This window comes from Eurypyga helias, unplaced genomic scaffold (assembly GCF_000690775.1).
Source record: "Eurypyga helias isolate BGI_N326 unplaced genomic scaffold, ASM69077v1 scaffold15673, whole genome shotgun sequence".
NCBI classification, from domain to species: Eukaryota; Metazoa; Chordata; class Aves; order Eurypygiformes; family Eurypygidae; genus Eurypyga; species Eurypyga helias.
Window position 1 is genome coordinate 38,010 of NW_010240702.1, and position 25,747 is coordinate 63,756.

General features: G+C 38.9%; 1 protein-coding gene across 1 annotated transcript in view; it reads right to left on the reverse strand.

Moving 5' to 3' along the window:
* The window catches only part of MIPOL1 (mirror-image polydactyly 1), a 181,853-nt gene that overhangs the window by 22,479 nt on the left and 133,627 nt on the right, over nt 1–25,747 (reverse strand). The window contains exon 11 of the mRNA XM_010148527.1: nt 25,247–25,341. Coding sequence (XP_010146829.1) covers nt 25,247–25,341 — 95 coding nt within the window. The remainder of the gene's footprint in view (nt 1–25,246; nt 25,342–25,747) is intronic.

The window sequence follows — 25,747 nt, forward strand, 5'->3', positions numbered from 1 at the left end:
GACCGCTGACCATGCAAACATCAAACATAATTACAGTGTGGATTTCTATTAGCAGTGCACACTGATTACAATACTCAAAACAGTCTGCATTACAGCTGCTAGTATGCAATAGCACATTTTCTTCCTTTCCAGTTTATTAAGATGTTTGTATGGAAAACACCCTTTGTTCCAATAGCCCATAAAGAAAAATCATATACAAACCAAAATATAAAATACATGGACAAGCAAAATGTGGATGAACTAATAGAAATCCAGAAGTTAAAAGGTCAGAGTGTTCATATGTCATTATGCCTACTACCTGCAGTTGTCTGAAAATAATGTGAAGAACTTTTTCAATTAAATGAAGACATATTGAAAATATAAATATTTATAAAGGGACATTAAAATCCCTAGAACAGAGTCATTAAAAATAAAATTACGTTAACAGTTGCACACAGAATTTACTGACTGAAGTTCCACTATGGTCCAGCTTTGACCACTACGGAAAAATACAAAGGTATGCAAATAATGCTGAAAGCAAGTTACTGAAATACCACTGCTACCTGCTTCTTAAACACCTGGCACAAGATTAAAAGAAAAAAGAAGACAGATGAGAAGCTAAACTGTTCAGTGTATATATGGGTCCCTGATTAAAAAAAAAAAAAGGATAGCCTAAATATTCTAACTTGTTCACACCTCTGAGAGGCTTTTTTCCAGAGCATAGGAAAAATATAGTAATTTATTCAGATTCTAAAATACTGGCCCTGGGCTCCTTCTGAAATACTGGCCATGAAAAATATGGTGTGCAATACACTATCTCATGTTTTATCTCATAATGATTGCATCTGAGTGATTGATAGATTCTGATATGTATATATTTTGTAGTCAGTGTGATTCTTCAAGATAAAGACACTGTGGTTCATAGATCTTTTAAACTTTGATTTTTCAAAAGCATGCAATTCTATCAATATGTGTTTTGCTAAAATACTTTTATTTAGTCCATTTCGACACCTATGAATTTGAAATTCCTTCATTAATTTAATGATTATTTCTTCAAAGGATATTGATGCTATCAGTAAAAAATAAATGGGGGTTCTAGCTCTGAAGAATAGGTCACAGAAGCATTCAAACACTTCCTTGATTTACATAATTCACATGTTCCTTACAGTAAGCCTTTTGCTTTACTACGGTAGCATGGCCCCTTTCATGCTCCAGCGTGGGTCTGAGAGCTTCAAGGGCCCACCTTAACTGTGTCCAGGAAGAAGAAAAGGTGACACGTGATGATGTCACTTAGGCAGCTCCTGCTCTTCAGCCCCCAAAGTCAGAGTAGCTTTAAGCCTGCTAAAAAATTTCACCAGTTGTAACAGCTCCCAGAAGGACTTGACTTTGGCTGAAAACCAACTGTATGAAGTGCTGCTCTTATAACACTTCCCTCCTTGCCAGGCATACTTTTGCTGCAAGGTGGGAAATGATTTTCCACCTGAAGCAATTACCAAACAACATACAGAAAACTTCCACCTGAAGGATGAAAAGAAAAAACCAGCAAAAAATAAACATTCCCTATCCGTCCCCTCCCTCCTCCTCCACCCCAGTGATAAACACATCCAATGTTCCCAAAGGCATGTAGATCTGACCTTGGTTTTCACCACAAACGTTTCTGACACTCAAGTTCTGAAGACCTCTCAGACCTCAGCCTGCACTCAGGATGACTTTGAAGTGGGTCCCTTCATACCAGTGAGTGCACTCAAGGGCCAGGCAGCATTGAGACCTTGAAAATACTACCTCAGAGGTGCTCTTAGGAAACACTGCACTAAGATGATATTAAAAAAAGGCCCATAAGACCTAGAAGGACTTTGATATTTTGCTGTGAAGCGGAGGATATAAAATAGTCAAGTTTGCATTACATGTGAGTCAGGAGCCTGACAGCTGGTAGACTAGTAACTAGATGGCATTGCCCTACCATAGACAAGTATTTTACCAGCCTTCTTTCATCTGCAATTACAGGAGTTAAGAGGACTGTGTTTTCTCTTCAGTACGACCACCCAAACATCCTGCTAATTTAACCGAAGGCGGCAGCTCTGTCAGACTGTGGTGCACAGGCCACAGATCATGTTACAACAGTAGTTTATGTGTGTGGGGTACCCACACATTCTCAGTCTAGGATGAGCTCAGGCATCCTTTATTTTATATCCTCTCATCAAACCCAATGATAAACACTTGCTGAACAGAGCCCACCACTGATGATCTCTGTGGTGGCTGGTGATATAAGATCAGGATTTTACAGTATAACACATTGACAGATTAGCGCGGACTATGCATGGCCATACCGTCCAAACTCAATTACATGTGAATATGGATCCACAGTGAGCAGTAGGTTGAGTTTCAGCCTTCTAAAGTGATCTAGAGAAACATGTGACCTGTACAATGGCCCAAACAGTCTGGACACTACACGGTTCAAATAAAGGTTCAATATCTCCAGTGAAAGCTTGAACTAACTTTTATCCATCTTAGAACTTCTGTTTTTCAACAGGTACAAACTAAAGACCACGAGCAAACACATTTTTCCTCCTTGGGCCTTAGTCTCCTCACAATACTACCTCTGCAAGGTGCTCTGAGTTTCACTACTGAAAACAGACTCATCAGTGTTGAAAGAGCTGTTGGGTGCAGCACAGCCTGAATCCAGGACAAAACTAAACCCAGATGGTCTTTTGATCATGCCAAACAGCAAACATTTTCTTTGGAGCCTCATTTTCACAATACAGGACCACTGCAGTACCCACACCATTCCCCTGTGACTAGCATGGGAGAGGTAGTAAGGACATACGGCACGTGATTTGATCATCTGAGACTTTCTTGAAGTTGGACTGCTGAGACATGCACTCAACAAGGAATAATTGGAAACCATACCCCCATTACAAAACCTTCATTTACAGAGTTGCACAGTAATCAAATGTCTCCAGCGCACTTCATGCAGCCACTGGCCAAATTGCTCAGACAGCACGGGCTCACATGACAGCAACACGCACACGACATCCAGCACCACCTATCCTTCCTCACATCACTGCAACGTCAAATGGTCCCCAGCCTCCCCCAAAATACTTTCTGGATTAATAATGTTTGATTGAAACAGACCAAAACGTACATGATACTGATGGATAGAAGGAAGTGTTTTTGAGATTTTTGCAGCTGTGGATACACAGATCCACAGTTAATAGCTTGTAGTTAAGAAATGCACCTCAATTTCCTGAGCACACGATGCACCTAGAGCTGAGGTCTCTGTTATCTCTAATTATTAATTAGAGCCTGGAAGATGATAACTTAGCACTAGCTTTTTTCACACATACATCAACTCTCAGATACAGCGCACCTGAGTTTACAGAAGAGACTACTGTAGGTTTTATGTTTTAATCCTGCATATTACTTGATACACGTTAGCATTAATTACACATCTTTATGGTTCCACAATGTACCTGTGCTTATTGCAAGACACAGACTCACAGACTCTCAAATATCTTCCACAAATTAGAGGACTGTGTTTTCAATACAACAGCAACTATAGTGGATACTTTTCACAGTTTTACCAGACTACGCGTTATTCCTAGAACCAAGCTTGCTATAAAATGTTCCTGTCATGCTTTGATAAGGAATTGGCTGTATTAGTGTATTCTAGCCTAAGCATTCACAGAGTGCAACTATCCAGCTCTAAAGGCCTGCTTCTAACAAAGTAAAATTAAACTGAAATTTAATAAATAATTTTATTTTGAACAGTGTTTACTTTATCATACTACAAGTTACAAGAAAGTTTTGCTATCTTGTATCTGTTCTTTATTGCCAATTCATATGCTTTGGCCATTCTTAAATATTTGCCAATGGTTTTATTTAACAAAATAACTTTAACTCAGTATTTGTAATAGTGTAGTTATCCCCTACAGTAATAGATTGTTTAGGTAATACTGCAAATAAAGAGTGAATCTTATCTATTAATCGAAGACAGAACTGGCATCAAGTCATCAAGAGTGACCTCAGTATTTGAATATAAAGGATGTTTAAGATGGCGCCAACAACTCCACGTTTTATCATGTATCACAAAACCCCAGCCACTTTCCCTGGGAAGCGCGAGCAGTGTAGGAGGGGCAGAGCAGATCCTGGCTCAGTTTCGGGCAGCAGGCAGGGAGGAGGGGCACAGCCAGCCCAAAGACAAGAAGTGTTTTAACCTTCCCAGTCCTTGGGTTGGACTGGCAGTCCCTGTGCCTCGCTGCTGGCAGCTGGAGGCCACTCGGTTAACATGGATCACTGAAGGGGTGTGTACGTGGGTGGTGTAGAGCCAGTGACTCTGGCCTTGGGCCAGCTGGGAAATTGCCTGTGTCAGGGATTTGCAGAAACACAAACGGTGGAAAAGAGATGGAGGACCTGGTCCTAAAGGTCATAGAGGTTTATTTTTTATACGTTGTGTATGTTTTTGACAATATCAGTTTTAAGAACAGTACACTTTTTTCCTCAAAGCTAAACTTAAGAAAGCAGTAAGCCTGGTTGTGTGCTAAAATAATAGAGCTGCTGGTATACCAACTAAAACAGGTTGAAAATAGATGCAGTATGTATTACCTTTCTCCTTTTTTTTTTTTTTTTTTGATGATCCTTGCCAAGAGCTTCATTCTGAACATCATCTTTTACATGGAAACCGAGTATAGATGAACATCAGGTCTTCTGAACCAGCGTTTCAGGATCAGCTCCTACAGCTCCACACACCTACCTACCCCCCTGGTCTGGACCACAACCCCTTTGGCTTCCACGGACCTGACAGTCCACAGCAAAAGTTGCTGGATTAAACCTTTACTCTCCAAAATACCAACCATGGAAATCTTTGTTGATGACAAATAACGTGCACAGTCAAGGGTCACGCATTTCTGCTAGGAGCCTTAAATGACGTCTCCTGTCACTGTAGTTTGAATTTAGATTTGCCTGCATAACTAACGAAATCTAATAGAGATTTCTTTGTTGGGAATTATGTAGGAAGTTAAGGCTAATTTAGTTTGTGCCTTTAGTCTCCTTTGCAGCTTCTCACTGGTAAGGATAATGGCTTCTGACTTCCATTTTACATGGGTGACCTATACACGGACAATTTTATTTGAAATTAACAAAATCCTTCTGCAAAAATTAGTAATTACTGAATCACCTCTTGAATTAGATAAACCACAACGATTCAGATGGAACAAATAAGAATCCTGACCCTGAAAACTGAAACGGTCAGGGAAGCATCCACTCAGTACAAAGAGGTACTTCATATATACATCCATCCATACACCTACATAAAATAAAACTGATAGTACTGAGATATATCATGATGCAGGCATCAGAATCACCTGAAAACCAGCTCAATGTAATGACTATGTGCTGTTGACTTTTATTTTTGTCTCCAGGGAATAGTGTTTACATTGCTTTAAAATTTATATGAGTTATTTTGTTATGTGCCGTTTTTTAATTAGTCTGAAGGAAAGAGTCATTTGAGAAAGAGAGCGGAAATCAATTCCGATTCGATTCTGATAGCTACTGTGCGATGTAAACTGTGTGTTCTTTCTAATTAAATGTAAACATGTGCAGTTCTAAAGTCCAGCAGTGATGACAACAACTACTAGAAAGGATTGCTTAAGCCCTGGTCAACTGATTCTTGTGAACCTTTTGTTCATACCGTAGGTGAGCTTGTGCAATCTGTCGCAGGGTGAACGCCAGTTGTAACTGACTTTATTTTAGGTCATCTTCAGAGAAAAGACTTGACAAGAATGTGGAGCGCTCTGTAATACCTCCAGTTACCCATTAACTATGTCCTTCTGATAGCTAATCAATAGCATTGCATGGAGCCAAACACACTGCACTGAACTGCCCCTCTTCCAAAAGCCAAGTCTTGGTAAATATTTAATGGCAGTAAAGGTGTTTTGACTCTTATCAATCTGATATGTTAAAGAACTCTTGAAAGAAACTTTATCTTGCTTCTCTCTGCATAAATAATCTGCTCAGTTACAATTTTAGTCTTATGCAAAAGCACTTAATTTAATGATCTAATGCTTTTAAATCAAGGCTTTGGACAGAGAAAATGTAGTTTCAATCCACATGTCACAAAATAAAGAAAAAGCCGAGTTTATTTCCTTGATAAAATGCCAACTAGAAATATACATCAAGGAACCCAGCCCTTTATACTGTAGTAGTAAATACTGCACCAGACTTGCTCAAAACCTGTTATACAAGTGCACATTTGAGATTTTCTTACAAGGCTTCAGTTTCTCTAAAATTCTTAGCTCAGGCTCACATTAAGATGGCGTAGGATTTTTAGCCTCTTTTCCACCACAGGAAAAAAACAACTCAAAAATAGTTATACTAAGATCCGGAGACTTTTTGTTCCCATACAGGGAATATTTCCATCTTCAGTTGGGTATATTCTCAGCTAACGAGTTTTATTAAGTGTTTTCCAATTTTCTGTTTTTCTGTGGAAAGCAGCTTGTCTAGATCACTAAACAGAGAAACACTTCTATCCTGATCCTTTAAAATCTAGTGAAGGTACTCCTCTGCTACAGCCAGGTAGGATCTAAGCATCTCCTTAGAGATTTATATAGGCTTAATCTGTGCCTCTGTGCTCATGTCACAGGATGGAGGATGGAGGAGTCTCCTGACCTCCTCCCCCAGCACAGTATTCCAGCCTTCTCTGCATGAACCAACTTCAGTATGAGCCTGAGTATTTTGAATAAACTGATTCAGCAGTGGATCCAAGCTTTTTCTTGGAAAATAATCTGGGAATAAAACACTGATAGTGTTTCAGTTTCCAAAATGTGAATCACTATAAATTTTTTCCCCAAAGTATAAGCATTATTTTTTTCCCCAGTGTTTAAATGGCCTCTTTAGTGCTCTTGATACCATTCAATAGATTTCAAAAATAAGATCATGGCAATAATTCCCAAACACTGGCACAAATAAACTGAACATCCTGGAGTTTTCAAATCACTGGTAATTGGCTCTGATAAAAACAGTATTAATTAAAATCATAAAGGCATATGAATCAATCAAGCAGTAAAGCGCATGGCACCATTCAGGAATGACCGGCTGAAGAAAGCCTGTTACTAATAACCTCAGAAAATATCTTGTACTTAATACAATGTTATCTTTATAAATCAGACATGATCCTGAGTTTTATGGCTGTCCTGATTTGCTATTGTGATCGTTTGGCTTAACTCTCCCACTGAACCAGAAAAGCAAGAGACAAAGCTGTCTTGGACCGAGGGCTGGAAGCCAGCCCTGCCTTCCAACATGGCCAGGAACATCCAGCTGAGTAGATGGAAGAGAAGAGTCTCTCCAGGAGAAGGCAATTAAAAGAAATACAAAGAATGGAAACGTGTTTCAAAGACAGAATAACCAAATACATATGGAATTTGAGAGAGGGATGATCTCATGGATGAGCTGAGTAGCACTAAAGCTACAAACCCTCAGTGTGACAGACCTGGGAAGGGAATTCACATGTAGCTCTGCCTTCTTGTCATTCCTTTCTTGCTGAATGATTCAGATAGTTAAAAATCTTCAAATGACTTAAAGAAAAAAAAAAAAAATCATGGTTTTAAATTTGAGGATAGTTCCCTCCTGCCCCAGGAAACTAAAAGAGACTATTTGAACAGTTTTGCCTGATTTTCCCACAGGTGTTACTGAAAAGTATTAAGCAACTCTGACCAAAGGCAAACAGGGTGTCCTGTGCTCCAGCTGTGGTCACTGGTGTGCCAAGAAGTGAGGGACACGGATGAACTCTAGGTGAGTGTGCTCAGCATACGGTTTGCCCGCTTTCTTGGTACCGTGCATAGCAACACGTGCCACTCTGAAATGGCAAGTGAGTCACTAAGAGTACTGCATGTGCTGCAGTCCAAAAACCTTCCTCCAGACGGGTACAGACACCTGCTGTGTCTACTTTAAAGCTATCCTGGCTTCTCCCATACGAAAATGCTGATGGTTTGGGGATTGCTATGCACATGTACACTTAGTAAGTCACCTCCTGAAATCTAAGGCTTTCACAAAGACAACGTATCACTACTCAGTAAGCCATGTCCTACCTAGCTGCTGCTGCCAAACCTTATTCATATAAATCATACAGCTCCTTGGACAGTTCAGCGCTATGAAACAAGGCAGTTAAAAAGATGGCTTAAATGATAAAGGGAACGCCTGGGAAATTTAATATAGGGGAAGTCTGATTCCCTATTGTACCAATGCTTACTGAGGCAACTGGGCAGACTTGTCTGGGCCATTCTCCTTTAGCATGAAACAAGGACGCATGCTGGGGGAATGATTTAGTGGATTGGGGATCAGAGCTCTGTCTTGAATTCCCTCTTCTATTTCATGTCTTCCGTGTGGTACTGAGCAAGTCACAACATGCAAACCTCAGCCTGCCATGCCGACACCGGGAGTAAAGTGCCTTTCCCTCACTTTTTGTCTTCTTTAAATGCTAAGCTTTGGGGGCCCAGGATTGCTTCATATTACCTGCGTGTGCTGCATCTGGAAACCTGAGGCCCTGATCTTGGTTCAGGTCTCAGAGCAAATTATTATTCATGGAAGGACACAAAAGAGCCAATTAACAGTATGCATGTGTTGGCAATGCACATCAGCCTGGTTAACCTCAGCAGACAGATCCAGGCCTGGGACCATTATGGAAAAAAGACAAGAGTTTCTCACAAGGAGGCAGTTTCTACCTGCCCATTGCAGGTTCAGCCACCATTGTCACCATGGGGCATAGGCAGTGACAGCGGACTCCCCTGTTTTGTTGAACTGCTGCGAGCACCAAGATCCTTGTTACCTGAGAAGACACTCTTGGCTTCTTTCCAGGCAAAAGGGGCCATCAGCTGGATAGGGCACACCGACTGGAAAGCCAATCGCACAACTCACCTCTTGAAAAGTGAGAGATTGGACCGGTGGCTGCTGGAGAAAAAACAGTGCTGGACCGGTCGGTGGCTGCTGGAGAAAAAACAGTGAAGAGAGAGCTCCAAATGTAGGGGTAGGGAAGAGGCTGCAAACAGATACTGAATTGATTTCTGTATCCTAAAACTTTTAAATCAGCTTCCTTCACCTCTCTCTTCCTTTATCCTCATGAGTTTTGACCACCGGGGTACTGAAATAAAATCTGTAAAAGAATAGTATAGTTGTGCACTTTAATTTATCCTGGGTGAAGAGAAAGGCAGCATTTTTAAATTCACGAAGCAAGAGTTCACAAGACAAAGTGCAGCTTTTTCTCTCTGCCAGCATATAATTTCTCCTTAACCAGCAGGTAAAAATGAAATAGTGTAGCAGGAAATGTATTGGTTGCACTGAACCAAAGAATTAATTATTTTCTCAGGACCTGACAAGGAAACTGAATGAGTATGATAGCTGTTGTGAAATCTAGCCAACAATGAATTCAATACTGTTCAATTCCTTATTTCTTTTTTGAACAGGACAAGATAATTATTAGTATGAATACTGCCTACTGTGCTTATACAAATTCAACAGGTATTTTACTCTCCTCTGATAGGAGCAGTAACATTGTTCAAGAGGGAGAACTAAAGTCCTACATCATAGCAGTCCTCGTTTTACTGCCACAACTGTAGAAGTATAATAATATATGACTCTCTTGTTAAAGACAGTAGGGAAGAAAGAATAAGTATTTCTGTATCTCCACCAAAGACCTTAGGATGGAAGTCCCTTTTACAGAATATGACTGAAACAAACAGAATGTGATGTTATATAAGCCTGGATAACATTAAGATCCTGCCTAGTTCAGAAGCAAAAAATAAATCAGATAATATGAACCATGTTACCCATCCTTCTTCCCACTCCTTTGGGTGAGTGACATATTCACAGCATTTCTCCTTCCTCTTGGTGAAAGCTCCTCCCAGTTCAATATTCTTCCATGACAGTGGAAGTCATTAGGGCATTTCCCACTGAGGAGCAGGAAAAAGCCTAGTGAAGAATGCCTTGAATTTATTTGGATCACAAAGCTAAAGGCTGTAGCAATCAGCAGGTGCATACACTGTTCTGGGTGTCTAGTAAAACTAACTCCTTCCTGGAAATCTTACTGCTTCCTTTTTATCTCTGGGAATGAAAAAGAATGCAAGAAAATACTGTTTTATACATCCAAAAAGAGTAGCAAGGAGACAAAGTTCCTTCAAGAGTAAAAAGAAACATTAAATAATCTAGATGTTTGAAATTTTGGCCTTAACCTTGTTTATCTCAATAACCACAGGATAGGTTTCACACAAATCCTTCAAGGTAAATTTTGAACGCAATGTACAGATTTTTTACCTTAATGAGATATGTAAGATCCGAACCTATGAATCAAGCCTATGATATGCCCCTAAGTTATTTTTTCATGGACAGCGGGTGAGCGGATGTCATTCCTCTGTTTAATCAGGAGTTAAAGCGTGTACAGTAATTCCTTATTTTCACAATATTCCTTCTGACAAAGATAACAACCATAAGAATGGCTCCTAGCTGGCTAAACCTGACATACAGGTTTTGTTAATAAAAAAATGCATGACTTAATTAATGAAACGGATCTATTAAGACTGTCCCCCAATCTACCACAGTGGCCCCACCTACAGCTGAACTTCACATGACCTATCTTATGCAAAAAGAATTGTAATAACTTGCACTGGAAGATGTTATAGAGGAAAGGTTGCTATGAAGAAAAAGTATGACTCAGAAATGCATATAATGCCCCTAGAGGAGAAAGCTTAGTATTTTCCCTTTTACTCAATGTTTTCTTTTACAGTGAATAATTGAAACAATTTTGCTAAACTGTGTAAAATTATTTCATCAAGAGTAATTACGTTTGATCTATTAGCACCTGATACTATCTATTGTCTAAATTGCTTGCATTCAATCCATGAATAATGTCAACAGTATTAACGTCCATTATGGAAGCATTAGTTGAGTAAAAATAATTTTTAAGTTCAACATTCCTGTAACCTTTCTCCAGCATAATGTTTAAAAGAAGTATTGCTATGCCAACAGATTCTCATATTTTTTGAAGGCATGTCATTACTTAAGTCTGCAAACTCAGGGTCTTTAAACTCACAAATAATTTACCTGTTTTGTTCTGGCAAGCATAAATCTGTAGCAATCTACTCATTTTACATTATTCTCTGTTCCCGTCTAGCTGTCCCACACTAAATGGCTATCCAAATTCACCTCCATCAATTTTGGCAGGCTCAACACCTCCTTTGCTAAACCAGTTTTTTCCCCTCAATCATAAAGAGCTGCACTGTTACAAACAGAAAGTAGTAACTCTGTAACATTTCTCCAACAAATTTATATATATATTCATTGATTTGACAAAAAAAACCTGCCCCCAAAACCAACCCCGAACTAATACAACAACTGGGTTCATCTACCTGAAAAGCAAATACTTTTTTTTCTCTCTTGCAGCCTCATCCTTATTTCAAAGGGTTCCAAATTCTTGCTGCCTTTTAGCAGAGGAAATATTATGAACTGTTTGAGATTACATTCTCACTCAAAGCGATGAATGCCACAGTCTTCTCCAGAATAAAAAGCTACTTTCTCTCCTTGGAATAGTAACTTTACAGTAATTTAGAGGAAGCAGGAGAAACAGTTGGTCATTAAACATTAAATGTATTAATGGGGCACTCACAGTGTATGGTTTGTCTGGAAAAGGCAGTTCTGTACTTGCATTTCAGAAGGACTGCTGCAATACAATAGCTACTGTGATAAATTTAGGTTTACCCCACTTAGCATTTAGCAGAATCTAATAAAGAAAACTTAAATCAATGTATTTTCCAAAAAATGCATGAGTAGCACTATTCACGTCTTACAGCTAGGGGAATCGAGAGGCAAAGAAAAAACATTCCAAAAGAGGCCTTTCATTTCCACTCCCCAAACGGAGACCTTTAGGACTCAGTGTTTACAAGTTTCAGGGGCTTGCAACTCCAGAGGAAAACAATGACAGATCAGAATATTCAAAGCAGGACCCCCCAGGCAGCTCACCAGCATGTAAAAATCATCCATTTTTCCAGACTCATGTTGCTCTTGAAGTCCTGCTCGGTTCTCTGGAAACCTCAGACCCAAGTATATGGATGGAGCATTTGGCAGCATTTTGTCATTACACGACATTGTTGGAAATGGGGCTTCTGCAGAGCTTGGAAAAATAATCCAAAAAAGAAGTGACACAGGCTGTGTAGGACATTGGCTTGCTTAATAAAAGGGTTTATGTGATTCCCTGGAGTAGAGGGTGAAGTGATTAATATGAAGTCTGGTAACTTAGGAGATATAAAGAGAGACATAATTCCTAAGGAGAGAAATTCTGCCTGCTCCCAAGACACTGTGATTCTGTTCTTTATAGTTTCCTTTCCCAGTGCTAGTTCTTCATGATCATTTGAGCCTTTGATGAAGCACTTTGATGAAGGCTTTGTGCATCTCCTTACACTGCAGTTCTGACTCATTTAGATGATCAGGTCAACTCCCTAAATTTTAGGAGACAGAACCGTAATAGAGATAAAGTAACAGGACCACTTCAGGGTGGACTTAAATCAATGGAAGAATTCCTAAGTCCAAGGTAAATGTATCTGTTCATAACGAACTCCATAAATGGAGACACTAAGAGAAATGGGCATGTTCACATAATCCTGAGCTCTCAGTGCAGACCTCTGTCTTGTTTCATATACTCTGGGGAAAATCAGTTTTTCGTTTTGTCTGAGGAAAAAAATTAGTTCACAGGCATCTGAAGAAAAGAGGTTAAAAACCTATGCCTAGAACTAGGGAGAATGTGATCCAGCTTAGAAGTCATTTGTAAAAGCAGAATAGATGGCAGGATTGTTCAGATGGTGGACAAAATGGGACACACAAACCAGATTTTTTACAACAAACAAAAATAAGATCAGCTTGTCAAAATAATCAGAACCCAGAATCCGATGTACATTTATCAGAACACAGTAACATCTTGCCTATGTTTTTTGCGGAGTAAAACTCACTGGCCATTCAGGCTGAAGCACAGGCAAACCTTCAAAGAGACTATGGGAAAGAGAAGTGGAGTATGACATTGTCTGAGTAACTATGGTGTGTGTGGGGGAAGAACTTCAGTTGCCAGCCCCATCAAGTCCTGACAAAAGGAATGTGAGAGCTGTTCCCAAGGTGAAAGAAGACAGGCTGAACAATTCGGCTAATGGGATCACATTGAGCTAATGGGATCACCACGACTTGCTTTGCTTCTGTTGGTGTGTGTCAAAACTCTGATGTGCTTTAAAATGCATTCTACAGCAGTAGGCTAAATCTTGGAGTGTTTTGGAGATATCTTCAGATTTTGAGACACGTGTGGAAAGAGTCTACGGGGCAAGAACACGTCAAGTTCAGAGGTTTACAAATTGTGGGAGCAGTTTTTCCTCTGTCAGAGAAAGAATAAAAAGAAACAGAAGGCTTGAGCTTGTTAATAAGTTATTAAACAGACATTTATTGCTGCTGCACTCACATAGACATGCCGAGGTTACAGATACTTCACATTTGCACAAGCCCCCTGTTGCTATCTCTCCCAAGGCAGGTGTAGGCAAGAGAATAAACCCAACTGCGCTGCAGCACCAGACTGTGCTATAGCACATTCATATTTAGCAAGCATCGACAACATTTGGGAATGCTGTACGATTACTGATTTCCAGAAGTTCTGGAAAACTTGCTTAAGGTACTCTGAAAGTATTCTAGACATGCTCCTGGGTCAACTCATAAGGATTTAAAAATAAAATAGTACAGGTCAAAATGATCAAGCTTTGGTGCCTATAGTTAAACTATGCTCCAGCAAGTGACTGGTTTTCCAAAGGAGCACCTGCAGATCCCTTCCCAGCTCCCTAAGTGCAAACTTAGATGCCTGAACTTATGTATCCAAGACTGAAAATTTTGGCAACACTGTTTAACAGGCAGATCTGCTGGGAGGCCTCTTGTAACCAGATTTTTTTTTTTTTTTTTTTTAAAGCCTCATATTATTGGACAGATACTGGCCCAAGTCCAATCCACAACTGCAGATCCAAAGGAACAGCTCAGAGCAAACCAGCAGCCTTATTAGCTTTTAAAGATTTCATTTTCAAGAACTCAAGACCCTTTATTGACTAATGAAAGGTTGGGTCCCCAAGCCCACAGACTAATGTTGCTTGGAACATATTTTAATCATTTTGGAGTGCTAGCAGCCATCTGTCTAAAGAGCTTTGATCGCATAAACGCACTCTGAACTGCAGCTTCTTCTGACTCCAAACCCTTTCCAAAAGCCAAAGGGAACCCACAGGCATGGCAACTTTGAGACAATTCAAGGCCTTGTGATGTGATAAGGCTGCTTTTATATTTAGCACATCATTAGATTTAATGACACCACAGATAACAGACACACTACAAAAGATACCATTGTCATCTCCTATCTTGTAATATCTAACCGTGACTTCACTTTGTTTCTACCCAACACATCTTACTTAATATGTGATTCTAAAAGAATAGATAAATTAAATAAGATTAAAGGATTTTTTTCTCTGCTGCAAGCACCAGAAATACTAACAAAATAAATACACAAAAAATAAATACTACAAAAGACAAACGAGGACTATTTTTCTTCACACATACTTTCCTATTTTGTCTTTTTTTCTTTTTAAAAGATATGACATGCAAACAAATCCCAAATAATCTACTGTATTTACAGGGTAGGCTGTTGGGCAGATACTGTTTGCATGTATGAGTCTAATTTGTCCAGCACCGAATACAAATTTACATTGAAAAGAGAGAGATCCCTTATAGTTACAGCTTTTATAATGTTGCATTTATGAGCAAATTTTAGACAATTACCATAATTATTTCCTACTCTAACTCTTGAAACAATTTGGGCATCTCAAAGCTTATTTTGTGGTGGTCAGTTTTTTTGTTTGGCGTCTACTGAACGGTACAGACGCATGCTATTAACCCTGAAAGTTTGGAAGCGACAGTGATGTCAAGCATGAAGAAAAAATATTTAAATTATCAGAGGAAAAAAAATTCTCTCCGAAATGAAAGCAGCAGCCTTAAGAAAGTGGCAAAACCTGCATAAAAATAGCTCTCTTGAGGAGAGGAGAGACGCAGTGGCGGATTCTGTGTAGCAGACCATGACTTTATTTGCTCCGATCCTCAGCAACCTCAGTGTGTTCAACTCTGAGATTATAGAACTTGCAGGTTTCTCTTCTGAGACTGGGTTCTTGGCTCTTTTACTCAGGAGACTTGTCACCAGTCACCAGAAGAAAATTTTACTATCACACACAGTAATATTGTATTTGACAATTCACTAGACTTCACATAAGTGCGGCTAGCTAGCAGTGTGAAGAAGGTGAAAAAAAGGAATAAGCACAGCACTTCTGTGTTGCTCGTGAAAACATCCGCGGGTGGCCATGCTCTAATCTGTATCACTGACAGCACAAATTAAGAGAAAAGAAGACAAAACCAAAACATGAAGTGGCTCAGGTAGGGGAAGAGCTTCTTTAAACTTAGTTTGCTGTCAAGGAAAACATGCCACTGATGATTCACTCAGCGTAACTCCCTCCCTCCTCTCCTCTATGGCTTTTCCTTCCAAACTCACAGCCAGAAAGGCTTCTCTGCTCATGAGACAGCAGCTCCGCACCACTGCTTACATGCCTTCTTGGTGGTGTTAGGAAAAAACCCAAGTTGCTCTGTGCTAGTGCTCCTTCCTGTCATGACCGTATGAACTGCAGCTTGTAAAAGCAAACTCTTACTAATATATTACATTTTACTCAAATATTTGAGAGGCTCAGAATTGTGCAAATCCCAGCAGGCCCACTTGTTCACTGGAAAAACTGTGGTTGAAGCTTCCAAGTCGGTCCCTACCCTCTCTAAAAATGACAGCCTTCACACCTATGCTGGAAGAATTACTCGTACCAGATGAGTAACACATCATTATGCAATGCTGGACACAATGTTAAATGCTGTCAGCTTCCAAAACACGAGAGCTCTATCACATTAGTTAGAAAAGCAGCTCGTGGATGGAATGTGAAAATGGAAAATTTTCCAGTAAAAGGCATCAGCATGACATGCATGTATCCATTTAGTAAAAACTCTTAGAAAAACAACTGAATAAAGAAAATACTTTCTGTTTCTCTCTTTGTAAACACAACAGGTGGGTAGACTTCTGGCTCATGTTCTACGACAGGTAGAGGACTTCTGCCACCTGGATCCTTCCTAACAGAAGTTTTCTATTGACTCCACTCTGACCAGGGTTAAGGTCAAAGTAAGAAAAGCAATGTTATGTCTAGCACTGGCTGAAAATTGCTCATGTGGAAAGTCTTCTAACCAAACAAATATTTTTTTTTATTGGGAGATGTAATTCCAACACAAAAATTATGTTGGCTTCCTGCAGCAAATTTCTAAGGGAAAATTTTCCTTTCACCTTGACATTTCAACTTGAAATACTATTTTGTTTCAGTTCCTCGGCTGAAGAGAACTGAACTGAAACAGATCAAAATGAGTATTTTTAAATTATTATTGAATTGACATTTTAACATAAAAACATGTCCTGTGAAAAATCAACAAAAAAGAAATGGCATTTAAAGTCCTCCTGACAATGTTATTACTTTATTTCTAAATATCATATTCATAACAAAAGAAATTCCCTTTCATACAATATTTATAGGGCAAGCCAAATTCTTTTTTTTGCAGTCTTAGAATTTCTTTCAAACTTCTCATGGGAAAATTTGTCTTTCAAACAGCTCTTATTACACACAGAGTTTTCCTATATTTCTTTCACTTGCCCTAGAGAGGGCTGCTTCTTATGCTGCATTTGTTTTCCTTCCCTCATTTTAAAGTAGGAATACCTGCATTTTCATAGTCATAGATCTCTAAAGGCATTACAGAAAATGGTAAAACTTCTTATTCAGTTTATATAAACAAAGCAGCTGAAGCAGAGTTTAGTGATGTGATTCATCTATATTTATCCAGCATTTCAATGGCAGAATCAGAATATGTAGCCTCTGGTCAAATAGCCTTTCTTCCATATGTCAGAGTTCATAATCCTGCATATGCTCCTTACAGATTTTCCAATGTTTCTTTAAGTACCCTTACATTATAGAGAATAGATATTGACTGACCTCAATGTTCTAATTTTTACAAGTGATTCTACAGGAGTAGAATACTTTGTGTTACTAATCTACTTCAACCTATCAGTAGCAGTCAGTTGGTTGTTTGCAGGTAGTTCTTCCAGAGACTTTAAACCTTCCTTCCAATAATTCAATTTCATTAGGCTTTAACAAATTTAAAAACCAGTTCCTAGAAACCTCTCACTATGTACTTATTCCAAAAAGCACAGAACAATATTACGCTTGCTAGACTTTTCAGCTCACTGAGAAACCAAGGAAGTCAGAAAACAACAGAGAAAGAAGGTAAAAGAGAAGGGGAAGGAACCAGCCAGCCCAAAGAAGAGCTGTAACAGAAAGCTAGCAGGGCCATGTGTACAGTCGTGAGACCATATCAGCATTCGATGGCAAGGATTTTCTTTCCCTTAAGCAAGTACCTGCTCTTAGAGAAGAGCAGAAACTCATTTGAAAAGGTCCATCACAGCAAAATCGACAAGGTAGGTGTTGTTTTACTTCTTGTTACCCCACGACAGCAGAGAGACACGGAGGAGTTCTGCTCAATTCTGGTGAAATCCAGTATAAGGAGTTGTGGAGTGTTTCTAGTTTTCAGGGGCTTGGCACAAGAAGTGACTGGTTGGTCCTCAACTGAGCTTAAAATCTTGAGGAAGTTTGCCAATAAAACACACCCAATAACTGAAGCAGTAGTGGAATGAGCACAGTACCCGGTACAAATTAAAACTCCACCACAGAGCGTGTTAGGCACTTCTGTCCATATTCACACTGCCATGTTCCTCCCCAGACCTGCTGCTTAGTGCTTCCTATTGGCAAGGCCCCTCTGAAAGCCAAGAGCCAGCCCCTGGAAACATTAGGAACAAAGATTTCATATAATGTAGGTCAGACCAATCCATGCCTGAGTCAACAGCAGCACAAGGCAATTTGAGTGTACTACATTCACCTCCGTGCTGGTTGCAGGGATGGCATGGGGTGGCTTGTTATTCCGTCAGGTGTCTGGGATCTCTAACAGTTCAGTGCTTCCTCTCCTTCAAAGTTTTTATAAATCCTAAAGCTGAATAGGAAATTGGTTTTCCATGCTACTTTTTTTCCCCAGTGAGATGGTAAAATTTGCAAAATCATGTCAGGGCAAAAAGAGAAACATTCAAAAGTATTTTTTGTGTGTTTCTCTAAATGAATGAGAGACAGAGGAAGCTCATAGACCACTCTGATGGTTCAGATATTCCATTGAGAGGCAAAAAAAAGACACTCCCTAACCCCCCAACAGGTTCAATTACTGCTTTGAACATTTCATTGCCTGCCAAACAGACACCATAAACACCAAGCCTATGGTACATACTGGAATCTCTCTCTACCATCCCTCTTCTGTGCAAATGGTCAAACATTAATTTGAATACAGATGCGAGTCTGGTCTGCCACACTTCCAAGAAAGTTTCCTATCCACTGATTCATAAAGTCAGTCTCTCTGACTTTATTATTGCTAGAAAGTAGAGCAAATGCAGAAGGAGAGACAATAATCAACTGCAGGCTAGAGAACAAGAAGTCTGAGAGTGGGGCAGGGGGAAGAGGATAATAAATGCAATAAAGTGTGGCATACATAAGGATAACAAGGATAACAAGGTAGGGCTCTTCTTCCATTGCTCACCTGCACCATGACACTGTGAAATCCAGCTGTCTCAGTAGTGCCAGGAAAACTTCATGCAGCTGCTTTGTGAAAGCAGAGCAGCTTACTGACCTGTTTTCCCCTCTGCAGCTGCTTGATCCAGTTCATGAAACAGCCCCCAGACCCTGGGCTTTTATCTCTTGTAACACTAACGAGAGATGTGATCGCACAAGCAATAAGGAGACAAAGGAAGACAGAGGGGCTTCCCAGTGGGAAAATGCTTATGGGACTACAGACTGAGAAAGACCCACCAACCTAAAATCCCAATACTTTTGGGGCTGCAGCACCCCACTGGAAAGTGGCATGATAACAGAGGAGAAGCTTGAACCTGCAGATTCTAAATCTTAGGTCCAAATTAGCAGGGTCTTGGCTCGCCTCGCCCTCACAAATTGACTAAAATTCACTGAAACCTGCAGGGATTGCTCAGAGAAAGTGTGGTTTCAACCAATCTGATGCAAAAGACAATTAAAAAAAAAAAAAAGACTAATTTCAGCACTGTGTTCAATAAGCAAACAGGGAGAAAGCATTTTCATTAAAAACAAACAAAGAAACAAACAACCCCCCCCAAGAAACCATAGACAAGGGCTAAATCTTCATTCCTTGCACATCCAAATCTGCCACAGAAATCAGCGAGACTTTATATGCAGTCAGTAAACTAAGAGAGATAGTTTGGATAGTACCTGAGTTTTTTTATAATAATGAAAGACAAACAAATCCCTTAGTGTTCCCTTACAGAGCCATTGTTTTCCATACGCTGGGCTGTATCGAATTGCAGTGGGTTAGGTTCCTTCACAAGAAGACATATCACACCGTCTCCCACTGTATAACAGATACAAGCGTCTCATCTCTTTGATATAAAAGAGAATCTCTCCTCTGCTTGGAAGCGGGAAATTTAATTAGCTCAAGATTTATGTTTGATGTCAGGTGTCTGGAATTCTTGGATAAAATAGAAGTCACTGCTGCAAGGACAGAGAATACTTAAAACTACCATCTTCTCCCTGATCTCCCAAAAATTGTTCTGCAAAAAGAACAGTAGGCTTACAGTGATATCATTACCCGGTCATTCTTAATGACTGCAATTATACCATGTTATGTCTTAAGCAACTAATACTGAAACAATGGCAGCAACTGCCAGAATAGCAGTGAGCAGACAGGAAGAAAAGAGCAGGAAAATGAGTCAACGGCCATAATTGAACAAGTGAGATAAAAAATCAACCATGAAAAGACCAGTTCTCTGAGGTAAACTTCAGGAGCAGGTGCTCAAGGTATCCTACTATTGCTTTAGAAGAAGGACTGAGATCACTACTCTGTGCAGCCTCACTAATCCCACTGTAGATGAGTTCCAGTTCATTTGGACCGAGAAGCTGGATGTCAGAGCAGCCCAATCTTCTGCTATGCATCATGCGTCCCTGAGAGAAATTTGGACTGGAGAAACCTCTGAAAAAGACTGAGAAATGGAAGAACAAACAGGCTGAAATTTTTGAGCAGGGGCCAGTCAGAGAACAGGAGACTGAATATTTAGGAAGTTGTATTCTGACTTGCTACTGTGAACCATACAGAATAGAAGAGGATGACTACTGATATGTTAGGTAGAATAATTTATAGTTTTTAATAGCCCTTAAAACTGTAACAAGAGGAACAGTCTAAGAGCAAGAACTACACTATTATATATCCAAGCACAGAATCCCTGGAGCATAGTTGAAAAGGTACCATCGGAGTACTGTATTGCATAACATCAGCCATAAAACTATAGAATTGAAGTAAATTAAACACAGACCACTGTATTCAGAGCTTGAATAGAAAACAGCCTTTTTTTCCAGGACTGCAAATAATGTCTTGCCAAGCATCTTTTTTTTTTTTTTTCTGTTTTCCCATTTCTCTTGTTATAGGGTGATTTAGTTATGTAATTAGAATGAAAATTGAGTTTGTCTCTGTGCTTATAAGTCTTTCATTTGAGGAAATAATAAAAAACTCTTGATTCTCTTATCTTTCACATCTGTCAATTTCAATCTTTAACAAGATGAACCCTCACGTGATTTTACTTTGTGGGAAAAATATAAGGACATCCATAAAAACAATTGTTATTTAGACCATTTCCTTGTGTCACTTAAACATGAATTTCAATTTAATTGAAGCATCAGGAGCATCAAAAGCTTTTAGATTAAAGTTTTATTAAATTTCTTCAACTGTTTATAATTTTTTAGAAGTTTAGTCTGCTTAATCTCAACTTCAGGAAAGTAAAAATTAGTTCTAAATTAAATCTCATTTTAAAACCACAAGTTTTTTTTCAAATGTCTGTTCATTAGGAAATTTGCTGCAATAAATGTAAGTTTCTTTCCACTGTGACTTCCAGCCTGTAGCTATTTCTGCATCACACACATTTCAACAGCAAATTGGAAGTCCCTTTGAATAAGGATTTTTGCAAAAAGTTTTCACTGTCTCTCCTCATCTGTGAACACCAGACTTGGCAGATATATGGCTTTTAGAGCACCTGATTAAATCACAAAGGATACTCTGAAATAACTACTCAAATTTACTAAAGCATCCCTAAATTGTATTTTAGAGCCTGGACACACTGATTCTTATCCTCAGCAGCTTCAGTCAAAGGTGTGTGAATTAACACAGATGTATGTATCTTACACATCTGGAGAGTAAACAATAATATTATTGAATTGACATCAACAAGAAACCTATCAAAAATATACTTTTCAGTAAGGCTAGCCTGTATTTTTCTTTTGCCCTCCTATCTTTCTTTGCAATGGGGTTGATATGTTAGAGGCATACCTTTTCCTGTTCTAGTTAGAAGTTGTTAAAATTATTTGCCTGAGAAAACTCTGGTGCCAGAGCTTTTCAGTGAAATATTTTAGATTAAAAAAAAAAAAATGAAAAAATATACATGTATTTCCCTATATCAAGATGTATTTCTCATACACAGTTGTACTGTTTTAGCTAAGACATGAAAAGTAACCAGTATGCAATAGCTTATGTCGTTGTCAGCATTTTAACATGTAGGAGAAATACACTTCTGAAGCACTATTGAAATAGAAGGAAACTGGTTATAAAAATGGACAGACTGTGTGACTGAAAAATATGCAAATAAAAAACTTGTGATGATGTTCCAACAACAGAGCTATATGAGAAAGAGATAGTGGGATTAACACTCCCACATACTTCAAAACTGATTATTTGGATATAGCCTTCTTTGGTCACTGAGGACCTATGATTTGCATTAATCCCTAGTTAAAGAGTACTGTGTTGAAACAATTATATTAGTAAGCTAGAAACCTTACACTGTTTATAACTGTTATGCAAATTTTCATTTCTGGTACATATTCTTGGGTTACTATCCAGAAAATGCTATTTTCCTTTTAGGACATGACACAGAAACAACACAAGAAGAACAAAGAGCAGTAGAGAACCTGCCCAACCTTTTTTGGAGTCAACTTCCTCTCCCTTCTCTATCTAAACTAGATTCTTCCTCCTTTTCACTTCTGTTTCCTTTTAAAGAAGGCTGGAATTGTTCTGGGTTGTGCTTTCTTTTCAGAAACATCAAAATTCAGATGGAAATCAATGTTCCATCATTTGTTCCCCAAAAGCTCATTTTAATTTTGGTTTGAGTCTTTCAGATCGTCCATGAAACTCCAGTTTCAGCTAGGATTTACTTTCCCCTTCATCTGCAAAGGAGTATGGTTTACAAGAGATTTCTTTCACAGTTGGAGAAACACTTCGAATGGCTTCAAACAACAGCAGCTACAAGATCACAGAATTGTAGAATAATTCAGGTTGGAAGTGACTGCTGCATGTCTCTAATCCAACCAACCTCTCTCTCAAAGTGGTATCAACTATGAGATCAGACCAGGTTACTCATTACTTTATCAAGTCATGCACTGGAAATCTCCAAAGATGGAGATGGCAAAACCTCTCTGGGCAACCTGTGATGGACAGCCTTCAGGTTGAAAAAGTTTCCCTCATAAACAGTCTGAAACCTATTCCAATTCAAGTCTGTTGTCTCTCACCCTCTTGTCATGAAGCACTGTAAGGAGCCTGTCCTCGATAACCTCCTCATAGACACTATCAGGCTGTTGTTAGATGTCCCTGAAGCCACCAAAGAAGTATTTTTTTTTTCCCCAGGCTGAACAAGGGCAGTACCCTCAGTCACTCTTCACAGTGCAAATAATACAGCTTCCTGATCACACTGGTGACCCTCTGTCAAACTCACTCCAATTTACAGGTGTCTTACTTTTACTGAGGACCCCAAACTGGATGCAGTATTCTAGATAACAGGAATCTTTCTCCTGGGAAAAAATAAAGGACTGTTTTTATGTTGTTAATATATGCGTATAGTCATGTATGCATAAGTTTTGTGATCAAACCCCTAAAATGTGGTTGCGCATTAAGGCCTGGCTTTAGGTATCCCTTGTACACTTTAACATTAGCCTCCAGTATTTATTTTTATATGGGAAACCGTAACCAAAATGTTAAGATGTTCATAACAATCCTCGTAATGATGCGATAAACTTCTAACCAAGACAAAAGATAGGCACAAGACCTCAGACATTACTACTTATGCACTTATAGGAGCCCTTCTTGAACCTGGTGAGGGATGTAAAACACAACAATTCAAGGTGGCCTTTGGCTTTCCCAGCTGTCTCTGCATGCTTGGACATTGACTCTATACAGAGGGCTTGTGGAGGATCCATCCATGGAGATAATCAAAACCCATCAGGACGTGGTCCTGGGAAAGTGCTCCAGGTGGCTCTGCTTGAGCAGGGGGTTGGACCAGATGACCTCCAGAGGTTCCTGTCATCCTCAGTCAATCTGTGCCTCTGTCTCCACTTCAGAATACATAACAAAAACCCCATCCTCTAAGAACAATGAGGTAGGAGATAAAATATTTAATTTTTGATGTTCTAAACTACCATGTAACTTGTATAATTTAGTAGTGATAAAATAGTTTATGCCCCGGGGGATATTCCACTGAGAATTTCCACACCTTATGACTAAATCTTGCAAAATACCATCATCAAACTTGCCATGAAATTCTGCCTGTTTAAATTAAGGGCCATATGTTAACATGGTGCATTGTAATGGTGATTTCTGCAAGTCATTACTGTTAACATTTCTGAGATTTAATGCATTTACATCAGTAAACTGAGGCTGCTGTCTATTACACTTGTTAAATACTATATGTTAGTGCAAACTTGACACACAGTCTCAAAAACAGAACCCAAAGGTCAGTGAAAAGTCTCCTGCAATGTGCAGAGACCAGCAGTAGCAAACTCCTAATTTCTGAAACATCAATACAAAAAACTGCTTTCTGTTTTTAAATTATTCTACAAATCCCATTTAAGTGAGCAATAAGGGCAGTATAATAAATTCTTTCTAGCTTGGTAAATCATACCATAATTTGTGCACACACTAAATGCTGACCAAATTCATTAAAAGCAATAAACACAAATTGCTTGGGGTTTCTATTCACTATTAACAGGCTTTAAATAAATGCCTACGAGATTTAGGAACAAAAGTTGGTTTTGAAACTTCCCTCCAAGGCTTTAATAAACTTAATGAGAAGGGGAAACTCTAAAAACCTCTAGAAACACAAGTATTTTTCACTTGTGAATGCTGAAACACTGAAAACATACACAGTTCTGCTACTGCAAATGCTTTTTAGTCATAACTAACTAGTCCTCTTTATTTCCAATGAACATAATATTCACACTACATTTATTATTTACCTCTGCAGCCCACATCCCTCATCACAGACATTCAGCCTTCAGATTCACAATTTTCTGCTGTGTTGATGCCAGTTCTCCTGCCTTTAACCTGCTGGCAGTTCTGTATCCCCTCTCACACAGGAGGTCAGGATGAAATGAGAGCTGTAACCCAACATCACTCCATAAAACAACCTAACTCCTTCACTGGACCACACAGAGCTTTTCCTGAGAGACTAAAATCCACTGATCCATGCAAATGTTCAGTGCAGTCCACCTAAATTAATGAGCGAATGCCTATTTCTGTCATTCTACGTACTGCTACAGAACATAAGGAATTACAACATACATATTATGCTGGGGTTGAAAAGAAAGCAGTATTTTAGAATTACAGATTTTATTATTTTAAAATCTCTGTTCATTAAGTTATGTATGTGCAAACAACCAGGGAAGAAACAAGCACTCGTATCAACCCGTTCTTTTTTCCTCGTTTTTTTAAGTGAATGAATTGCTATAACACTGTTCTTTCATTTATACGAGAATCAACTGCCAGCAACCTTCCCCTTCCCTTAGAAGAAACTAATAGCAAATTTAGGTTATAAGGAAAGGACTTCTATTTCAAAGAGGTGGTTGGTGAGCAGTAAAGCAGAAATGCAGGTCTTGATTCATTGATGTATTCACATTTCCAACAAATACCTATTTGATAAGGCCATTTCCTCACAGTCAGACACAGCACAGAAAAATTTCCCCTATGAGTCACTGATTTATATTAGTATTAATTATTTTACCTGTAATAAACACGCAATGTCTGGATTTCTTCTTCTAATTTTTTGCACTGTTGGAGAGCAGCCTCTTTTTCTTGTTGCAAGGCTATCAAGTCTGCCTGCAAAACAGTAAACAAATGATAAACAATTTATTCAGAATAACCCTATTGCTTTAAAAACATAACAATCATTCATTTTAGTCATGCTTTATTATAAATACATATATAAATTTATACTGTTATGTAATACCACTTAATTCTTTAAAAAAAAAAAATCTTTCTTGTACTAGCATTGAAATTTTGGTGGGTGTTTGTTTTGTTTTGTTTTGTTTTTTTCCCCCCAGCACGATGATGTTTTGAATGGTTTCCCTCATGTATATGGTAAACTTTTTGGATGGCTAAGGTTAGACCTCTTCAGTTCAGCCAAGTGTTTCTCAGCAAACATATTTCATATTGATATAATACTCCTACAGTGCAAAACTGCTGACCAACATACAGATGGTGAAGCAAGGCACTCAGCCACAAG